This window comes from Leptosomus discolor, chromosome 27 (genome assembly GCF_034619465.1).
Source record: "Leptosomus discolor isolate bLepDis1 chromosome 27, bLepDis1.hap2, whole genome shotgun sequence".
In the NCBI taxonomy this organism is placed as follows: domain Eukaryota; kingdom Metazoa; phylum Chordata; class Aves; order Leptosomiformes; family Leptosomidae; genus Leptosomus; species Leptosomus discolor.
The window spans coordinates 1,100,141-1,120,394 of NC_141417.1; the positions used below are offsets into that span (position 1 = coordinate 1,100,141).

The window sequence follows — 20,254 nt, forward strand, 5'->3', positions numbered from 1 at the left end:
GGCCGTGGATGCCGCGAGCGCTGCACTTGCCATCGTTCTGACTGTGCCGCGCCCAGCGCTTGGGCAGACCTTCCGAAGGGCCAAAGCACCGTGTCATCACTGCAGAGCTCCGGTCCGCCTGGGCAGCCCTTGACAAGCGAGCTGCCTCCTGTTTCAGCACAAATCTCAGAGCCAAGGGACAGGCACTTCGTTTCCAGAAGTCACGTTTGCAGTGGTGTGACCTCTTTTGTTTTCTGCCTTTGATACCCACACTAACAGCAGAGGAAACGGCAACGGCCTCGGCCCTGATAACGAAATGGAATACAGAGATGGTACCAACCGAAAAGGCTCTTTCCCCACCCTATTCCTGCGCTTTCCCAGCCGTCAGCAGCTCAGGCGCTACCGGTAACGCCACCGCGGTTTTGCGGACGGCAGAGACGCTCCCTCTGCCGGGTGAACACCCGCAGAGCACAACGGGGGCTGGGGAACAGCGGCTCAGCCCACTGCCAGCTCCGCAGGGAAAAAAAAAAACCTGCAGAGAGATCAAAGGGATTCTCCACCCATTATTTTTAGGGGTGACTAAAATTTATGCACAAGTACCTTAGTACTCCGACTGCCGAAAGGACACACCAGGTAAAAGACCTCTGGGGGCTGCTTCACAGGCTAAATACTTCTTCTCGGCCACTCTAAGAGACCCGATACCACACAGGGTACGCGCAGAACCCCTGCAGCGCTATGTTAATTAATTAAAAAGAAAGAAAGAACATCAGAATTATATTTTGGCGACTTTATTTACCAAGGTCAAAATTTGCAACCATCTAATTGTTTCAACAAATATTTACAATTCATATAAAGCATGTACTTTTGTTTGGAAATAACCAGCAGAACAGTATTAGGTACTACATCTCTTACTCTCAGGATATAGATTTTACTCTCTTACAATCTAGATTTCGAAGTAAATCCAAAATAAGTACTTCATGATAAGTGATTACTTAAAGAGCAAACCCATGTTACTGTTTAATACTTCCATGATGAAAAATAAGCTGCTCTTTCCAAAACACTATTTTAAGAGGATAAAAATTTACTAACGTTATGTCTGGCAGCACTACGTTTGTTTCACTTGCTGAATACAGAAAGAATTGGCCACCATTGTTTTTACAGTCTTAACACTTGATAGCTTTTTTTAATTATTATTCCGTATTACAAAAGAAGGTAAAGGAACAACAGCACACAGGGAGGATCAACACACCGTACAGAGGAGTTACCAGATTAGTTTCATTACTGTAGGTCAAACCCTCCTAACCAGGCGCCGGACAGCGCACACACCCGACGGGAGACAGAGCCAGAAGGTCCGAGTCTCGAGGTGCGAAGCACGTTCCAAGGTGTTCATTTTTCCCGAAAATCCACTAACAGAAAGAGGAGGCCCCGAACGCCTCCTCGGGAGCTCCCTAACGCGACGGCTCGCTCCCCCTTGCCCGTGGTTGCTGACGTGCCAGGGCAGCCACGCTCTTGGACACGACGGCGACAGACGCCTGCTCCCGTTTGGCCTAAAGGAAACGCGGGTCTCGCGGGTCGTGTCCGTAACAATCGTGTTATTTAGAAACTCCAGAAAAAACAGTATTTTTATAGCCCGCTAACCATGTGATTGTGGAATGCAGTCTGTCTCATACCGTTGGCAAAGAGCTCTGCTTGCTAAGAAGTCCATTAATTCAAACATGAGTAAAATAAAAAGTACTGACTGACCATAGGATAAGCATTACACACCTAGGGAGGGAGTACACCTCTGAATTTCATCCAGATCTGAGCTAGCACAGCACACACACGTAGCTCTAACACCTTTGTAATAGCGTAGTCCATAGTGCAATTCCCGCTGACATAACTGGAAGCAGGATTCAACCCTAACTATGGCGAACAGTGTATTTATTATTCATGCAACAAGCACTGCAGACACGGCTTCTATTTCACAGAATCACAGAAGGGCCGAGGCTGGACAGGACCTCTGGGGGTCACCGCGCCCAACGCCCGGCCCAGGCAGGGGCACCCGGAGCAGGCTGCCCACCGCCACGTCCAGGCGGCTTTTGAGTATCTCCAAGAATGGAGATTCTACACCCAAAAGAGTCCTGATCATGTCAAACATTTAATTTTCACCTGAAACAAATGAAAATCATACAAACTACACTCTCTGATAGCGATCAGATCTCATGTGCAGATATTATCAACTGTGGGGAATAAAAAGCCCTGATTTCTTTTTTTTTTTCTTTTTTTTTTTTCCCAGTATTCTTTAGGATCCTTTTTTTTTTTTTTTGCAAGTTGCCTACAGACATACAAAATTAATTCAAATATCTCCTACACCAAAGAGGATCTCATTTGACTTTGTACTATCCATAAAAATATATGCTCGAAAATCTGGTTCACAAAATATTTCATTTGTTTACTAAAATGAAATATATAAACTGTCAAAATACGTATATAAACTCAATTTCAGAATTTGTAAAGATCACAATTTAGCTACAAAATATACCAACCATCTACCTGTTTTCAATAGAGTATTTTCTTACAAAGATACCGTTACTTTGCAAAATATCGCCTACCTTACAAAATTAGTCCGGAAATTTTGCACTACTTTTCAGCATATAAACCACATATTAGAACCTCATTAACCCTTTGGTATATATCTGCAATTTTTTATCCTTCTTCCTCTTCTATTTGGTTTAAATGTCCCAAAGCACAGTAGAATCTCCAGACAGAATAAGCAATGCATGTTTAACTGGATATATAATCAGCACATGATTTATTTCTCAATTCTAGATGTTTATCACGCCCAGCAACTAAGAACAACCGGTTGTGAAATCTTTCTTCAGAAACCTTTGCTCACCAGCATTCGTTCTACCAGGCTGGACTTTAAAAAAACTGGCTGTGCTGAATTCTCTCAAGAAAAGTCAACACCTTCCTCCATGTGCCTCAGACATTTTCAGGACTAGGCCTCTCGCTGCTTTCTGCAGATCCTTTCAGAATTTGATAAACACAGCAAACACTGAAAAAAAAACCCCAACTCCTTAAACTGTCAGCTGAGAAAGAATAAACATAATTTATACCTCTAGCAAAGTATTAGCTTTTTTATCATCTGCACCTGTAAATGACAACTTACAGGTTAAAATAAAAATATTTACATACAAATAACTGAAAGAAAAAGTAAGGATTGAAAAAGAGTAAGAAATCAAAACATATACTGGTTATAAGTGTTACTAATAACATCAGCTATGGCAAGGGTTCCATTTCATCCACATTTGAACTGTAACCAAATATGGCCTCCATTACAAGAGGTATTTGCAGAAATTTTCAAAGAAATTCTAATCACCTGCCTCATAAAACATGACTGTCCTTTTATTGTAGATGCAATCTTGACTTTAAAAAGTTTCCAGTTGTGCCAGCAGGAATTTTGGTGAGGTTTTCTTGTTTCCTTTTTGTACTTTGTCACCAACATGTTGTAGATAAAATCTATATAGTCTCGAAGTTGTGAAATCTAGGTAGAAAAGTTTCATTTTTGACCTTTCATCTAGTTTAAAAAATTCAGTATAAAAAAAAAAAATTCTCCTCTGAAATTTAAACAGTCCACAAAAGTTTTACCTTCTTTTCTTACACACTTTTATGACAATAAAGATCTTTCAAAGTTTTTAGCTCTTCAATTAGAGTTTTGTTCTGATTTTCCAGGACCGCCACTCGGTTTTCCAGACACTTAACATACTCCTTCTTCTTCCTACGGCACTCTCGAGCGGCTTCTCTGGAACAGAAAGCAGAAGTCATTGTTTATTTAGAGGTGAGAGGTGTCTGTTTTGTGAATGTTGTGGTTCTGACCAGCGTGAGAGGAGAGAGCTGGCGCGGCAGCCCCCGCAAACCCAACCGAGGGGCGGAGAGCACGACAGTTACCAGCATCTGGTAACACGCGTCGTGGTCAATCTGCAGGGAAAACCAAGCTGTTTTCTCCCAGCTGTGAGGCAGGAGGTGGAGCAGGGTTTGGTCAGCGATTCCCACGTTTTCAGCCGCTGGATGCAGCACAGCACCCTGACGGCACAACAGCGCAGCCGCCTCACAGGACTCGTCATTTCTCCTCTGAAGAAGGATTTTGGGGGTAAAACGAGCCGATCAGAGCAGCCCGCGCGCACTCACATACCTGTTCTTCATCAGCCTGATTTCTCGTTTCAACTGCGGATCATCTGTCTTGCTCGTCTGTGATGTCAGAGTGACAGGAGACGTCATCACCACGGTCTGAGGAAGGGACGTGGTGGTTGGCGTGGTGCGGATCTGGTAAGTCTGCATGTCCCCCGACGCAGCTGTTGCGACAAGAGCACAAGACCCCAAGCGGTGGCAGCGTTAGGGAGCTACACCGGGCTGCCGGGCGGGTGTTTGTAACCCCCTCCGAAGGCGTACTCACTCTGCACTACCACCTGGTTGCTGGGGACGAGGATCTGTTGGCCATCGGACGTCTGTGCGTACTGCAGGATGGTTGTCCCGGGCTGGGCGCCGCCAGCGTTGGTCATCGTTAGCGTCTGCAGGCCTTGCACGCCGTCCGCCCCCGGGCTGGCCAGCTGTAGCCCGTTTGCAGCAATGGCAACTGGAAGGAAAAGCAACGGGCACCAGGCTGTTGGCAGCCGTACGCGCTGACACACCGCTGCAGGTAAACCCGCAGGCTGGACGTGCTCTCCCGCTGCTGGAAGTCACGGCCGGTTTGGAAAGGCCTTTCTCTTCTGGCACTTCCAACTCTCAGACCTTGCTGCTGGGTTCCCACCTAAGGGGTGTGAGGGGCGAGGTGTTGGCAGCGGGGGGAGCCTCCGAGAGAGGAGGCCTGGGAGTGCCCCGTGCCGGACACCAGCTCCACAGGGACCCGCAGCTGGTGGCTCCTCTGGGGAAAGGTACTTTCCAAAGAAAGGGCAAAAATCCAGACAGGCAGAGGAGCGTGTGGGGGCGTAAGGAAGGGCAGCACGAACGCCCAGCGCAGAGAGGGACGGGAGGAGGTGCGCCAGGTGCCGGTTGCTTTTTGGTTCACAAGCACAACGAATTCTAGGTGATAAAATCAAAGGAACAAATCCCCCTCCTTCTACCTCCCCGATACCACAGGGCCCTAGGATGTACGTGTATCCTACGACGCGTGTAACAGTACTTTCACTGCTCTTAACACTTTGGACTAAACCTAACACTAGGAGACTGCTACGTGTTTCGTAACAACACCCTTTGAATGTCTTCATATGCAAAAATTAAGATAATGAAGCACTGAGCTTATCTGGAGCCTTTACATAGCAGCCTATTTCCATGTAATAACAGTACTGACTTTATTGACCGTTAGATAAATAACCAAACCTTTTGAGTTTCATCTTAGTCAAATACGTAACGCAAAGAAAAATCTGTATTTTGAGGCAAGTTGAATAAAAAACGTGTCCGGTTAGGGGCACGTTTTGTGTAACGTACTGTATTGTCCAGTGCTCGTCTGGTAGATAGGCGTGGGAACGGACATAGACGTAACAGTAGAGACACCAGGACTCTCCTCATCTCCTTTTCTGTCACGTGTATCCTCAGAAGAGAGATCTTTCAAAATTTTCCTATAAAAAAAGCTTCTTTTATCAGCTCTAATGGCAGGCAAAAACTACAAATTACTGCAACAGCTACAAACTACTACCCCTACTTTGTACCACAGAAATAAACACCAAAAAATTACGTACAAGTTTTTGGAATTAACAGAATTTTGTACGAGTGACTGCTTCAAACTTTCCGTAACTTCATTTCTGTAGTTTATATAGTCTAGTTTTTTACTTAAATATTTGAATCTTTTTTAGGAGCTAAGAGCAATTCTAGACAGCTACTAACTTTGAAGTATGGGTACGTGCAAATGGGCACCAATTCCAGATTTTCAATGATTACCCTCTAAAAGCTGTAGACGTTCGGACTGGTAAGCTGCAATGAAAACCTGCAGCATTTACAGCAGGTTCTGGTAGTCTCCAGAAAAACGGTGTGCCAAAAACCAGTCCTGCAGCTGCATCACTTCATTTCAGTAAAAGCAGCACCAGCGTTTCCATCATAAACATTTTCCGGGGACACACAACTGGCCTGTTAAGAGATTTTTCTGATTTACAGCTCGATCCTCTACCTCTCTCAAGAACAGCCTTTGCACACCCAACTGAAACCAGTTTGCTCTGTCCGGTGTCAGAATAAACTAAAAAGGAGTAGATCACTACAGAAAACTTTAAAACTTTAGATTTTTTGCTCCTTCAGTACGCTACAGCCCTCAGTTTGCTTTGACTACACCCCTCATTTCAGTGAAACGAACTGAGTGAAATTACAGCTGATACACGATTTTCCCTACAGCACATCAGGTTGAAGCTGACCTCCAGGTTAAGTCAAGGTTTGCTTGCAGGAAATGATAGCTAACATAGCCTCCTCACACCGTTCACTGCGTGAACAGAGCCACCGCACGGTTCAAGAGAAAGAAAACGACTTAGAGGTGGACGCAATATATGAAGTTGCTATATTGGTTTCAAGTAAAAATACAGAGTACATGACGCGCGGCACTTACCGGTAAGACGGACGACGAGCGAGGATGCCTCGAGCTTTCTGTGAAGAGCCTATGCTGTCTGAGGAGTCCTGAGAGTCTTCACTCTCAGACAAAGATACCTAAAAGACACAGTCCAGGTGGTTACCTGCTACACTTCAGCAGAAACACCCCGAAGAGATTACACACCCTAATCGCGCGTGAGCTAAAGCTGCAAGAAACCTGCCCAAACGCAAGAAAGAAACCCTCAAGAGATTCCCCCAAACTATTTATGACATTAAAAGGTGAAAAACGTCCACTACCTGGAGCTCGCTGTTCTAGCGGGATTCGCAGCGGGGTTAATCAATAGGGAGCTTTTACAACAGCAGTGTGAGGAAATACAAGTGGCTGATTATTTCCATAAAGCTCTCACAAGCCTCTCTCCAGGGCTGATGTGGCCTGAAGAGGTGAGCCACTCCCACACGTGGCTGGCGAAGGAGGTGGTGGGAAAGCAAACAGCAACACCATTTGTGTCCAGAGACAAACATAAAATGCTGGAAATCCTTCATCTAGCCAGGAGAGCAGCGGGTTTGGGGGCAGAAGAGTCAAATGAAAGTCACATTTAAGGCAGCAGCGTATCAGGGAGTAACCACGCAGAGTATTATCTATCCTTTTCTCTTCATTCCAGGGCATCCTCATCCTCTTGGCAAGTGTTTTTTTTCTCCCTGATGCTCCTTATTCCAGACAAGCCAACAAACCATTGATTTGTGCTTATCTGTGTGCCAGCAACAACAAGTCAAGAGGAATGCACACAGCTCTGGGAAAGGCATTTCTCAGAGCAACCTACTATCGACGTTTAAAAAAAGGCTGCTCAAGTATTTATTACTTTTTTACTTCTTTGAGCAACAAGGCCACAATGTTCATAAATGACAGAAAAAAAAAAGGAAAGAGTAGAGTCAGTGGGGACCCTGCAACTAGAACACGATGATGGGAAAGGGATTAATGGAGACCCGGGTAATGACAACCTACTAAACCAGATGCTTAATTGTTTTCAGTGAAATGAAACGTGTTTTCTTTTCCACGACCTGATGTTACAGGAACAATGACAGCTGAGGATGCGTTACAGGTTCACTCTTCGTGGTTTACCAATTTAATGTCGTAGGAATAGATAAGCAGGCTGCAAAGGATCGCTGACAAATTCACGTGTTTCAGCCCAGTCCCTCCAGCCGCCCGGCCGAGCAGCGCAGCTGCTGCAGCGTCACTCCAACGCTGTGCCGCCCCGAGGGCTCTCTGCAGCCAAGAACCGAGCGAAGTGGGACCAGACTCGACTGTAACTCCCCAAGGCACCCACCTCTCTGAAGTGGCTTGTACAAAAATCACATGGCAAATGAGTAAGAGACACAAGCAGAGCACTTGGGTACCACAGAAACGGGGTTACAGCGTAGAGGAGGCGAGCGATCACCAGTTCATCCCCCGCCTCCCTTGTCCAAACAAACAGTTTCCTTCGCCGGGTTATTCTACACCCTCCTTACTTGGGTATTAAAACACACTGGCTGCACGTCTGTTACAAGCACCAGCGAAAGAGTCGTGGTTTGGTTTGGGTTGGGTCTTTTATAAAGGCAGGCAAGGTCAAACAGTTTCATTTCAACTCCAAAGGCAGCTTTAGCGCTACAAATACTTTCAAGCCCAAAGAATCATTAAGAACAACGTATCCCCAGAACACAGGCACCGGACTGCTCGCCATCTCCTACAGCAGGGCCACAAAGGCTGTGCTGGGGCAGGGCGAGCTGAGCCAGGCAAGCCTTTCCGAGTCATTTTGCACACGTAAAACAGGATTCATGGTCATTTAACAGCAATTCTGTAGTTACCTGCACTGTTTGCACCTGAGGCGAGTGGATTACAGAAGAGGACTGAGCTGTCTGAATGACTCCCTGGACCTGGACTTGTTCTCCAGGAAGCTGAACAACTGTCAGGGGAGCAGGACCTCTTAGAGACATCTACAACAAACCAAAGAATCATTAACAAAAGCGTCTGTTCCGCGGTATTCAGAAAGTGTGTGCACAGGTAGGCAAATCAGCGGAGAACATGCATCAGCAGAAGCTTCCTTGGAGCCTGATGAAGTCGCAGCAGGTATCCTCTAAAGCTGCACATTTTGGAGGTAGTTATCAAGGCTCAGACAGTCACTGATTTGCCTTAGGTTGGGGGAAATCCAGGGCGTAGCGTTATGGGCAGATTAAATGCTGCGACTTAAACACATGCAGCTCTGAACGAGCAGATTTTTTCCAAATAAAAATTACGGCATCTGTTCTTTAATGGTTTTAAATGATCAGTTTCAATAAATGTTGTAGCTGGAATCTAGGTTTGATTGGCAAAAAGTTAATTACTACTGCTGCTCCTACACAGGATACTTCTTATATTCTAAGAGCTTTGGATTTTTGATGTCAGACTCGCACAAGCCTTTGCACTGAAAAATTGATTGAAGTTACACATGTAGGCGCGTAAGTAAATACCCGGTTTCCTCACCGAATTTCTTCACTACTTTTGTTAATCTGGAATATATGAAAAGATGAAGGGACCATTAAAACTCCTACAGCTAACTTGTCATTTAATACTACTTCCGTATCGTACAGCGTAATATTAAGCGACATTAGTTTTATATAAAACCAGATCAGACAAGCAGCCTGCCAACAAACGACAGGCCGCTCGCTGGTATCCCACCCTGTCTTCGCCTCATGCAGTTATCTGAATTCTGCATCAAAACCTAACAGCCTCCGCGGGGTGAACAGCGGACGAGCTGCAGCACTTTGCCGTTGCCCAGCACGGCTGCGGGAGCAGCCTCCGCCCGGAGAGGGAGGCGCTCGCAGATGCGGAAAGTTGAATCATGAGGGATTCGGCTTAAAGCTCTGAAAGTGATGTTGCCTTGTAGTAAATACATCAAATTTGCAATTTCGTATCATTTATTGCATTAAGTACATTCATGTTGGGCTAAAATCCAAGGGTTTCCACGGTGCTGAGCACCCAGGATTGCCTTTACTGCACAAGGAGCTGTAAATGCTTTTTCTGAAAAAACCAAACCCACCCCCGAAGATGAGGCCCGGGATCCATTGCTAAGCAGCTCCCGTACGTCAGGCTGACGGCGACTTCGGAGGACGTGCAACCTAACGAAACGCTGGGCTGCATTTCTGCCTTGTACGAGCACGAAAATTAGTGTTGGGTCTTTTGAATACAAGCCATTTTATTACTTTTGTGTCATCCATCAACAAACAAGTACATTTTTATCAACCTTCTTTTGTTTTCTCTTCTCTGTGTGTTTCTAAAACTTGAGAATTAATATAGTTTGTGGTACATAAAAAATGGCTCTTAACTACCTCAAATGTTTGCTGAGATTTGGCCCAGGCTTTACCTGTTGAGCAATATGAGAGAGCTGAGCTGCCTGTAGTGTTGTACCTTGTACAGCTGACGTTTGTGAAGGCGTCACTGAACTGTTACTGCCGCTCTTGTGCACCTCTTCCATAATCAGCTACAAGAAAAGTAACGAGTTAAATTCAGTTAATGATAAATTGGAACAGCAGACAGGTGCCCAGCTTCCACTGACACGCTACAGAACCTCCGTGCACGATGCTTTTAGTCCTCTCTGGACATTTTTCATCAGTTCTTTGTCCTTCGATGTCACTTTGTTACAGAACAGCGCAGCGTTTCCCGTCACTTCCCCTACAATGCCCCGAGCATTGTTGTGCCGTCTCACGGGGACAAGGGGGGGACGACACGGCGGGAGCCTTCCCACGGGCTCGCCCCGTCTCGGGAGACCAGTCCCCTTTCGCCCTGGCCACCCTCAGCCCTGGCTCCGACCTACCCCGCGCCGCGCGTGCCGTCAAGCGCCTGTACGGCCTTCCCTGGCTTCGCCTGGGAATGTAAACAAGGCAAGTCATGGGGGCTCGGAAGAAAGCCGAGATGAAGCATTTACACTACAGAAGATCTGCTCCAAGTAAAATAATCTTCCAAAATATTTTACCCAAGCTACCAGCCAAACCTATTTTAAAACATCTGAAGGTGTAGAAAAGCAAAACAGGGATTCAAACCCAAAGCAGCGAGAACAGTTTTGAATTTTAAACCCTGCAAAAGTCACTCCGTCTCCACGTCACACAGTCAGTAACACTTCCCTCATTTCTAAGATTTTACATGCAACTGCTCGGCGTGCCTTGACAGCATCCCCCCTCCAATATTGGGGGATTCAGTGATGTAGAAATGCATGCTTTTAGGTGGGGTGAGTGGGTGGACCAGCCTAGAGCATTAAGAGATGATCGGTGACTGTTAAACATTTTGTCACAGAAGGTTTGAAACTGTTGAAAGGACAGTTGCTATGAGACTGGAAATTACATTTCTTTCTGTGGAAACGTGAGTCATTGATTTTTCCCTACTGAGATAAACCGCAGCTCTTGCAGCCTGACGTATACTTAGAGGGTAAAAAGTCAACGTACACCAAGACCAGAATCTCGTTCTCGCAATCCTTACTCATCCGAGGAGCCCCGCTGCAGAACTCCCCAAATAAGTTACTAAAACGGGACTCTGCGGAGAGAAAACTGATGGCTGGGTGACACGCAGAACCGAAGCCCTTACAGCGCCCAACACACGTTCCCAGCACACGGCCCAGCTTCCCGACACCCTCATTCCTGTAACCCTAAAACAATTCATCCCCAGTCGGAGCTGAAGCAGCAGAACGAAGGCTCCACTCTGGAACACAAAGCTCGCAGGAGCCTGGCAGTGCTCCGGCTGTTCCCAGCTTCTGGAAACCTTCAGCTAATCCAAACTCTCCCGCCCGCCTTTGCTGAGATTATCAGGTCGCCGCTGCTGCGAGGGCACAGGGCTTCCCCCTCCGCAGGGCCGGGAGCGAGCGCCGGAGCCCAACGGGACCCAGCCCCGGGGCCGGAGCGGAGCGAGGCAATTCTCACATCTTCTTTTCCAGCCCCTGCGCTGCAGAGCTCGCCCCGAAGTCGGAAAGACTGGTTTGGCTTTTTTCTTTTTTGTTAAGGGAGAAAATTGGGAACTGAAGTAATTTAAGTATCTTGAAGCTATAAAAAATGAAGGGCGGCATTAACGACAAGCACGTCTAACGGCTGCAGCTCTGTACACCCTCTGATGTACTTTTAGCTTTTTACAGAGGAAAGCCTGCATTCCGTACCCCTGCACAGGGAGACATACCGTGTCACAAGTAAACAGGGCACTGTCAAACTGAAATCCAGTCAACAGCAGAAATTAAAATAAATTTCCAGTGCTACAGAAATGTCAATTCATTTCTGTAGTGCTAAACCACATTCTCTCTCCCCCTCGCTCTTTTACTGGTTTTCTCTGCCTTATTGTCCTGTGGAAGACTCACAACCAGCAGCAAAATAGACGGTGAGAAACAGCGAAACCAACAGACACAAAACCACCCAGAATAAACAAACTGGGGAGAAAGCACAAAGGTTTTTGCTGATGTTTCTCTCACAGGTGTGAAGTCCTACTTACAGGAATAACAGACACAGTATTTCCCATTATAAACACGATGTTTCAAGCTTACTTCACCCCTGCTTGCTCTGCAACATTTAACTAAATATTCATCCAACATCTCTGAATCTTAGCAAAACAGCATTGATGCGAAAGGGTGCAGCAAGTGATGTAACAAGGTGAAGATCAGCACCGCACCTCGCGCCCTCCCCCGGCTCAGGGAGGTGCGATACGCCATTTGGCCTTGCAGGACTGTCACACGAGCCAACTCCCGTGCCTCTATCTTGTTAAAACAACTTATTTAGCTGGAAAACCACAAATTTTCCATTGGGATGGCCCTCTGCGAACACCTGAAGCAGCAATTACCATCTCTCAGCTTGCAGAAAGACAGTTCCAATGAAAAACCACACCTGCAAGTTCTCAGCTGAGAAAAGGAGTTCCCAAGACTGAAAACATATCAGGGTTTCAGCTTAGAACTGCTCCCAACCACAGAATTTATGTTTAGCTGAAACCAGCTGCATAGTCTGGGGTGAAGGAAGAGTTTTACCTGTCTCTGACAGGACGGCCTTCATAAAAGCGACATCCGATGTTTTAGTAACCCAAAAATCTGCAGGAAACCCGTGTTTTCATCATCAGCCAGGTAAGGATGATCTTTCCAGAGTACAACCAACGCCTGCACGCAGCTACAGCTCAGAAATAGTTTAATTTAAAGGACAGGATTCTGCACCGGCAGCGCTACGAAGTTTGTTTTGGAGGACTCTCAAACTTCTGAGAACGGGCGTGCTCCGGCCAGAGGAACTCGCCTCCCTTCAAACGTGAGTTTGAGCCTCAAACGCTCCTTCCTTTTAAACAGAAATAGGAACGTGGTGTTTCATCAGGGGCAAGTTTAATTCATCACCTGGAAGCTCACATATACCCTCCCAAGACCACGCTCCTCAGTTTGAACCACCACTCAAAACCCGCTAAAAAACCCCAACCCCTAATGACTGAGGGGCATCAATTAAAAAAGAACAAATAAATAAACAAGAAACCCCACTCCCTCAACTGTCACTAAACCTGATGAAAAATACCCTGAAATGCTGAAGAGACGGTCCCCTCACAGACACGCTGCGCCTGTGCGGAACGGACCTTCCCAAGGTTTTACCCTGAACCGCTCTTCACCTCAGTGTCCCAGCACAGCGCACCGCTCCCCTCCTTACTGGCTTGGCTTTGCCTGTTCACAACACAAGTTACCCGAGACAGTGCTTGTCTCTGGTTAAATGCTCATAAAACGACTAAAATCACAATTCCCAGCCCCAGATGAAGCCTCAAAGCATGATCAGGAGGCAAAGAGTAAGAAAATGGAATACAAAAGCTGAATGTTAAGGCAGGGAAAGGTGAGCTGGAGTGTGGGAGCACCAAAGGAAGAAACCAAGTTCTGTTTTGCTCTTTTACATCTAGCAGAGGAAAGGCCTGAATGATGCACTGAAACATTGTAAGAGGCACCTGATTTTTTTTTAAAAGACTTCATAAAGTCAGAAATCAGAGAACACCAAGTGATAAGAGTCAAATACCAACACGTACAAATTATAGAAGGTGAATTAAAACATTTGGGAAAACCATACTCAAGTAATCTGGTGAAATTTTGGATTCTTTAATGTCTCAAAATGCGCTGTCTTCACCAGCTACAGCAGCTAAAATACTATTTACTTAATTTTGCAACTAAGACACTTGGGGAAAGTTTCTTCATCCAGAAGACACTGACAAACTCCAGTTTTTTCCAGGAATCAGCGAAAGACAGAGGCAAAGCGCAGCACATCCCACCAGTTCACGCCAGAAAGCAAGTGAGGAGACTTGAGTCAATGTACCCAGCTACAGTTTTGGATCCCATTCTACAGACACGCACAAGAACACTCCTTAAAACTTCAGGAGTACTTTCCGTACGTGTTTTCTTCCACTCACCCCCCGCCCCGGCCTTCTACAGTGAAGCGAAGCTCAGCGAGCGCTCCCATGTCAAGCAGCTTCAGAACCAAAAGCCTGTGGTCTAAACCCGCGTGTGTTACACTGACATAAAGGATCCTGATATTTGTGAGAGGAAAATATCAGAGAGATCGTTTACAAGTTGCATCCAGCCGACTCGAATCGACCCGATGCTCGTTGCCTTAAGTGCTGGAAGAGAGGCTCAAAAAAACGGTACTGGGGCAAGATTAATGGAAAAAAAGGTCATCACCGCCATCAGTGGAGCCTCGCTCTATTTTTCAAGGGTCTCTGGGAAGGAGACCACCGCTGCCCTTCTACCCACAGCCCAGTCACACCGGGCTGAAGTCGCTCCCGAGAGCTCCGCGCCGGAGCCCGGGAGGGCCCCTCCCCCCCCGCGCCGCCCCGCGAACCCCCCCCCCCGCGGTCCCAGAGGCTCTTCCGCGGCGCCGACCCTGTCCCGAGTCTCGGCGGTGGGGAGGAACCGGGCCCCGGGGCGAAGCGGGGCGGCGGGCCCGGGGCAGCCTCTCCCGGCGCGGGGCGAGCAGCCCCAGGCCGCAGGGGGAGCGCGGCGCCTGGGGCCCGGCGCACCTGGCTGGGGCGGCGGGGCGGGAGCTCCCCGGGGGTCCTCGGCAGCGGCCGCTCACCGGGAAGGGGCCAGGCGGGCCGCGGCTGAAGGGAGCGGCCGCGCCGCTGCTCGGTCCCCGGCCTGTGGCGGGACTCGGCCGTTCCCTCGCGGCCCGGAGGAGAGCGGGCTGCGGGGCGGGACGGCGCCAGGCACCGAGGGGAGCGGCGCGGCCTGGCCGGGCCTGGCCTAGGCCCGCGGCCGGCGGGGGCGGCGGGAGCGGCCGCTCCGGGCCCGGCGGGGGCGGGGGGGGGGAAGGGGCGGGCGGGCCAAGGGAGAGGGGGCGGCCTCCCCCGCCCGCCCGTGCCTCGGCGGCGCCCGCTCTTACCTCAGAGGCCCGCCAGGCCCCGCCGGTGGCCGCGCGTGGGGAGAGCCGCCGCCGCCGCGCCCGTCTCCGCCTCAGGAAACCGGCGCCGGCGGCATCGTAAACACGGCGGGCCCGCGCGGGACGCTCGGGGTGGGCGGGCTGCGACCATAGAGTCCCCGCGGAGGCCTCGCCTAGAAATCCCCACCATAGAGTTCGCGCAGCATAGAGCCCCGGAGGCGGAGGCTAGAGCGTCCGCTCTAGGCGCCGCCTCCCCTCGGCGGCTTCTAACCACGGGAAACCATAGAGAGGCGGCGCTAGAGCGCCGCTGCCGGCCCGAAGGCGGGAAGGTGCTTCCGGCGGACCGCGCAGGCCTCGGCCCCGGCCCGGGCGAGCGCTCGCCCCCGAGGAAAAAACCCCTCAGTATTTCCCTTTATCCTCACCCGGACACGGCTGTACCCAGCCACGCGTTAAAGAAAGCGCCACCGAGTAGCGAGAGCGCAGCGCGAGGCTTTGCCCCCGCAGAAGGCCCGTTCCGGCCTTCCGGCACCGGGGCAGGAGTCGCCCCCCCCCTCCCCCGGCCCGGGAGACACTTTGGTTTTATTCGTCATCTTTAGAGCAGCTGTATTAGCGTCAGGCAGTGCCCAGGGACTGCTTTACCTAAACAAAGGTCAAAGGCGAAGGAAGGGGAGGATTTGGGCCGCAGTTCCTCAGCGTTGATCATTTTTCCTCTGAATTAAAAGCTGAAAACGACTGTGAGCAGCAGCACAGCGCGGGGGTAAAAACCCCTCTTCACACCAGTCCCGAATCCTCAGCAGAAATGGAATAAATATTTAATACTACAGTAAAACCTGAGGTAGAGGCAGTTGCTGCTTCAGACTGCGTCTAGTTCGTCCTCGGTGCGTGAGGACGAACCTCTGACCCTGGTTTCCAAAGCCGAGCAGGCGCCCGCTGCAGGAGCGAGGAGCTGGGTCCAGCCCTGGCAGCGCAGGCAGCTCAGCTCCTCAAACAGCTCTAGATACCAGTGACGTAATGCATTTGCAAAAATACTTCCAAGTTCTCCCTTGCAGCAGGGTAAGTGCCAACTCCGGGCTGATCCTTAAAAAAACCCTTCAGGAACCAGAGAGGAAGAACGGAGCAAGCCATCAGGCATCAATATTTATTAACACAAGACAAAGGAAACACAATCAATGCGTTAATGGAACACTGTCCAGCCAGGTGTTAAATTTAAAAATGTATATCTAATCTAATTTTAAATAAATAAAAACTTTATACATAATTACATAACGCTGTAGTCTGAATTTGACAATGGTAAATAGGTTGACAGAAATGAAAGAAAAATTGCATCTAGGGCTAAATATCTCGTTCGTACAACCTCATTTTTAGGACAGTTAGTGTGACACATCTGAATTACATTTACTGAAATCAGAAATGCAGTGCAAATTTTAACAAAACGGGACGTGAAATGACCTGTACCCACGTATTTTGCTTAGGGAATATTCATAAACGGTAAGACATACAAAATACTTTAGTTCAAAGTGTTAAGAATCCCTCGTTTTTGAAGTTTCACGGCAGCTGTTAGCTTGGAATCTGACGGACAAGAGTAGGAAATGATTTGCCTTCTGCAAGTGGCCAAGCTGCAAAGCCAAACTGGCGCGGGGAGGCTGCTGCTTGGACCCAACGCCCGACTCGGTGGGTACGGCCAGGCTCCAGCTCTGAACCCGACCATGCCGCGTCAGCGGCCCTGCCAGTTCTCTGCAGTGAAGTTTCTCGGTTTGTTCTCGTACGGAAAGACACGGAGCGACCGTCGTGAAGCAGCACGGCCGCAGCCTTCCCACCACAACCAAATAATCACCCATCAGTTTGGAAGAACAAACTGACCCAACCTCAAAGAGGCCAGCAGTGACACCTAGGTAGCACTTAGTGCTGTACAGTTAGTTACCTCACAGGGATGTTGTAAGGATTAGATCACATCCTCACCTACGGAGGAAGAAACGGAAGGAGTGAAACGACCTGGGGAAGGCCTTGTGGCAAGTCATCAGCAGAGCTTGAGCTGGAAACCAGCGTTTCCAGACTCGCAGCTCCGCGCTTCCTCCTCTCCGGTTGCTTTTCGCTGTGCCGAGCACGGACAGGAGCAGCCACTGAAGCCCAACCCGGGCAGCTGCTCCGTGTCACTTACCGGGTCAGGAGCGGAACGCTGCCCCCGCGCCGGGCAGGACTGTAAACTTACAGTTCTCCAACACAGAGAAACGTAACATGCCAGAATAAAGATCAAGGACACACAGTAAACTCGCAAGATAAAACCCCAAACTGTAAGAAACTACCAATACCCAGGCAAATGAAAAACAATGCGGTGGAAAAAAAAAAAAAATCAAAATAATTCAGGATGTCACTCAAAAATGCCACCTGAGAAAGGCAATCTGCCCCATACGGGGAATCTCTGACCAAATGAATACATGCGGTTTTTTAATTTCTGAAAAATCACCAGTAAAAATTAAAAGACAATCCTAGAATTGTACTTAAAATCCACCTCAGTGGACCAACGAAGTATTTGCCAAAACAATTTACCTAAAGCTTTGAGTAAGAAAAAGGTCAAGACCATCAGAATTTTTTCCGAAATGGGCAACACTGAAGCGAAGCTGCACTGCAAGTCACTGCTGCACACGGAAACGCAAACTCTGCAGTGATGCGCAACAGGTAACGACGGGACTTTGCCGGCTGACAAGGGGGAACAGCTTTCCTGCACCTGACACCCTCGGTAGGCTCAGTACCAACGGCATCAGTCGCAGTTACACCCGTCACATCCCTCACTTTGGGGCCAAAAACCCAAACAGAATGAAGGCTTCTCGCACAGGACTTCATCGCGGGGAACCCGAGGGTAGCCCTGCTGCCAGCGGAGCAGCCCTTGGCGCCCGGCAGCAGCACACCACCACGAAAATCCATCTGTGGTGGCGTCTCACAGATACAGGAAAAGAAACTGTGCAAACCCAGGCACCTGTAAACTGAAGCGTCTGCAAACAACTCTCAAGTCTAGGCGTGCCGTAACAACTCCAGTTTCTAAATCTATTCCCCCACCAAATATTTTCCCAAAATATCACTCGGAACTTCTTAGCCAAATTTTAATACTCCCATCTTTGGTGAAGAACTAACAGAACGCATCAGGAGTATTTCAAGGACAGAACTGGGGTTTGCTTACAGATACCAGGGTTCTGCTCCGATAACTGCCACAGGATCTTCAGAGTTTGTTATCACAAACCTTCTAAAAACTGCCTAAAAACTCTGAGTGAGGTGATCTGTAACCCTTCAACAAGTTCATTTACACCGTATACCACATTTGACTCAAAACCCCTGCTGCAGAATCTGGTATCAGCTCTCATCGCTTCCAAAATCAGATTTTCTTAACACCCACAGGAAGGTAGTTGTTCTTAGAAGATTATTAAGCATTAGGAGAAAGAAAGGTCATTCCGAGCCAAAGCTTAAACACCACCTCTCCCGTAGCCTGCTCCCAACGGAAGAAGTTTTTACCTGCTGCTCCGAGGCTTCTGTTTCTTTACATTTACTAGTGTGACAACTGACACAGCGTTTCGCAGGCTGGGGCACTCATTTTCACAGTTATTTAACAATGTGTTTACTAGAATTGCTCTGTCTCATTTTTGTGCCTCCTCCTGTGAAAGAGAAATTGCATTTGACTTAAACCCCAGAACTGCCTCAGCCTTTCCAGTGAGCGCTTTGAGGAAAACCGGGTTGTTGCCTCCCAGTTCAGTTAAAGCCCACGTACAACATTTCCTGCTCTACCAAGAGGGAAGGGAACAGGACGGTGACTGAATTGCACAGATGGTGAATCGAACTGTGTGTCAATCGAAAGGGTTTTGTTCCTTGAACACGAGGTGTCAGCGGGTGGAGGCAGAGGCCGTCACTCGGGTGCGTCGTTTCAGTTGAGCATTTTGGACCCGCACTGCGATTTCGACCGAATTCCACGTTACTGTTTGAATTCAGCCTCTTTGAGGAAGATGTGCCTTAAAATCATGGGTTTCCACGTGCTATGACACACTGCCGGCCAGCAACACGCCCACATACCGAAATAAGAAAACTAGTGAAAGGTGTGTGTATCTCACATTAGTTGCCGAAACCAAATGTGATTCTGCTAAGGACCACAAAAGTTACTTGTCCTTAAAAATTTCTACCTTCAGCTGTCATCATTACCCAAGTTAATTTGCTAGCTAAGTGAATTATGTATAATAATATTTACATATTTAAAATATAGGCAAAATTCTTTTTAAATTCAAGAAATATCTATATGAATAAGTAACTCTTAGATTCCGTAAGTTATTGATTTGGTCATGGCACAATTTTAAATAAGTTGTGTGAACCCATGGAATGAACAGCTACAGTACAGATGCAAAGTACATTATGTAGCAGGGAACTGCAGAACTCTGATGACCCTTTTCTTAATAGTTTATTATCTTAACTAAATAAACCCTCCCCTTATAGAATCCTAAAACGGTATTAGATAAAAATACAAGTATGTACAACAGATGAAAAAAGTAGCACTACTGTAAAGGCCTTAGGAATTCCGTAGCTCACACACTTGCCAACTTTGCATTTTCTATAAAGCTAATATTTCAGTAAACTGTTACGAGTGTTTTCCATTGTCTACCACATTTCCTTTTGTCCGCTGGTAGTTAACACGACCTTAATACCACAGGATGAGATGAAGGGAATATGGCAGCAATCTCAAACTATATCAAGTATTAGTAATTTTCACCAGCTTCGTTTCTATAGCCACCCCTTGTCACTCAGTGGTCCCGCAAAGCTTCCGACCCTCACGTTCCCCACACACGTTACATGTTGTAGGCCACGTATATGGGGTCTAACTGATCGGCCAGGAAACTGTCGCGGAGATGCATTCGCTGTTTCTCTCCTCTGGAGTTGATGGGAATAACCCCAGGATCCACTACCACCACCACTCCCACGATGAGATAATGTTCTTCCAGGACCACGTTTGTAACTAGAGGAACTAAGTCCAGGGCTTCCTGCTCACAGCCACACAGCTCCACAACCACCACGAGCAAGTTGGTCCACGTGAACACAGCACTGAAAGGTAAAAAGGAAAAAACAAACAGAAGACCCAGTTATTTTCACAAAGATCCAACGTTTACAATTCTTTACCCTCAGACAGAGTTTGCCGCCTGCTTTGGGCTGCATTTCCAAGCGACCCAGCTCCAAGATGACCTAGTCCTGACGCGTCAAAGATCAGCTCAAACGTATCTCCGTGCTGCCTAGGGTGACATCTGAACTAAATGCTGCTTTCCCTGACTCAAATATAAACGGTTCTTTACGCCACAAAGCAGGAAATCATCGCTTCTATTTTGAATTAAGGCCCGTG

The 20,254-nt window shown here is 48.0% G+C and overlaps 2 protein-coding genes across 3 annotated transcripts in view; both read right to left on the minus strand.

The window, feature by feature from the left end:
• Nucleotides 1–751: 751 nt before the first annotated feature.
• ATF1 (activating transcription factor 1) lies at nucleotides 752–14,918 on the minus strand. 2 transcript variants are annotated; one of them, XM_086478641.1, is made up of 9 exons: nucleotides 14,893–14,918; nucleotides 9,903–10,019; nucleotides 8,368–8,496; nucleotides 6,545–6,642; nucleotides 5,443–5,573; nucleotides 4,412–4,591; nucleotides 4,151–4,310; nucleotides 3,624–3,760; nucleotides 752–3,502 (listed from the first exon to the last, which is right to left on the minus strand). In XM_086478641.1, the coding sequence occupies exons 2-9, from the start codon at nucleotides 10,011–10,013 to the stop codon at nucleotides 3,387–3,389; spliced, it is 1,062 nt and encodes a 353-aa protein (XP_086334767.1). In that variant the 5' UTR covers nucleotides 10,014–10,019; nucleotides 14,893–14,918; the 3' UTR covers nucleotides 752–3,386. The 2 variants fall into 2 exon arrangements, with proteins under 2 accessions (XP_086334767.1, XP_086334768.1); XM_086478642.1 differs by having other exon boundaries at nucleotides 3,463–3,760.
• A 1,095-nt stretch (nucleotides 14,919–16,013) lies between these two features.
• DIP2B (DIP2 acetate--CoA ligase B (putative)) overlaps nucleotides 16,014–20,254 on the minus strand; it is a 68,709-nt gene continuing 64,468 nt past the window's right edge. The window contains exon 38 of the mRNA XM_086478581.1: nucleotides 16,014–19,962. Within this exon, the coding sequence (XP_086334707.1) occupies nucleotides 19,710–19,962 (253 nt within the window). The 3' untranslated portion in view covers nucleotides 16,014–19,709. The remainder of the gene's footprint in view (nucleotides 19,963–20,254) is intronic.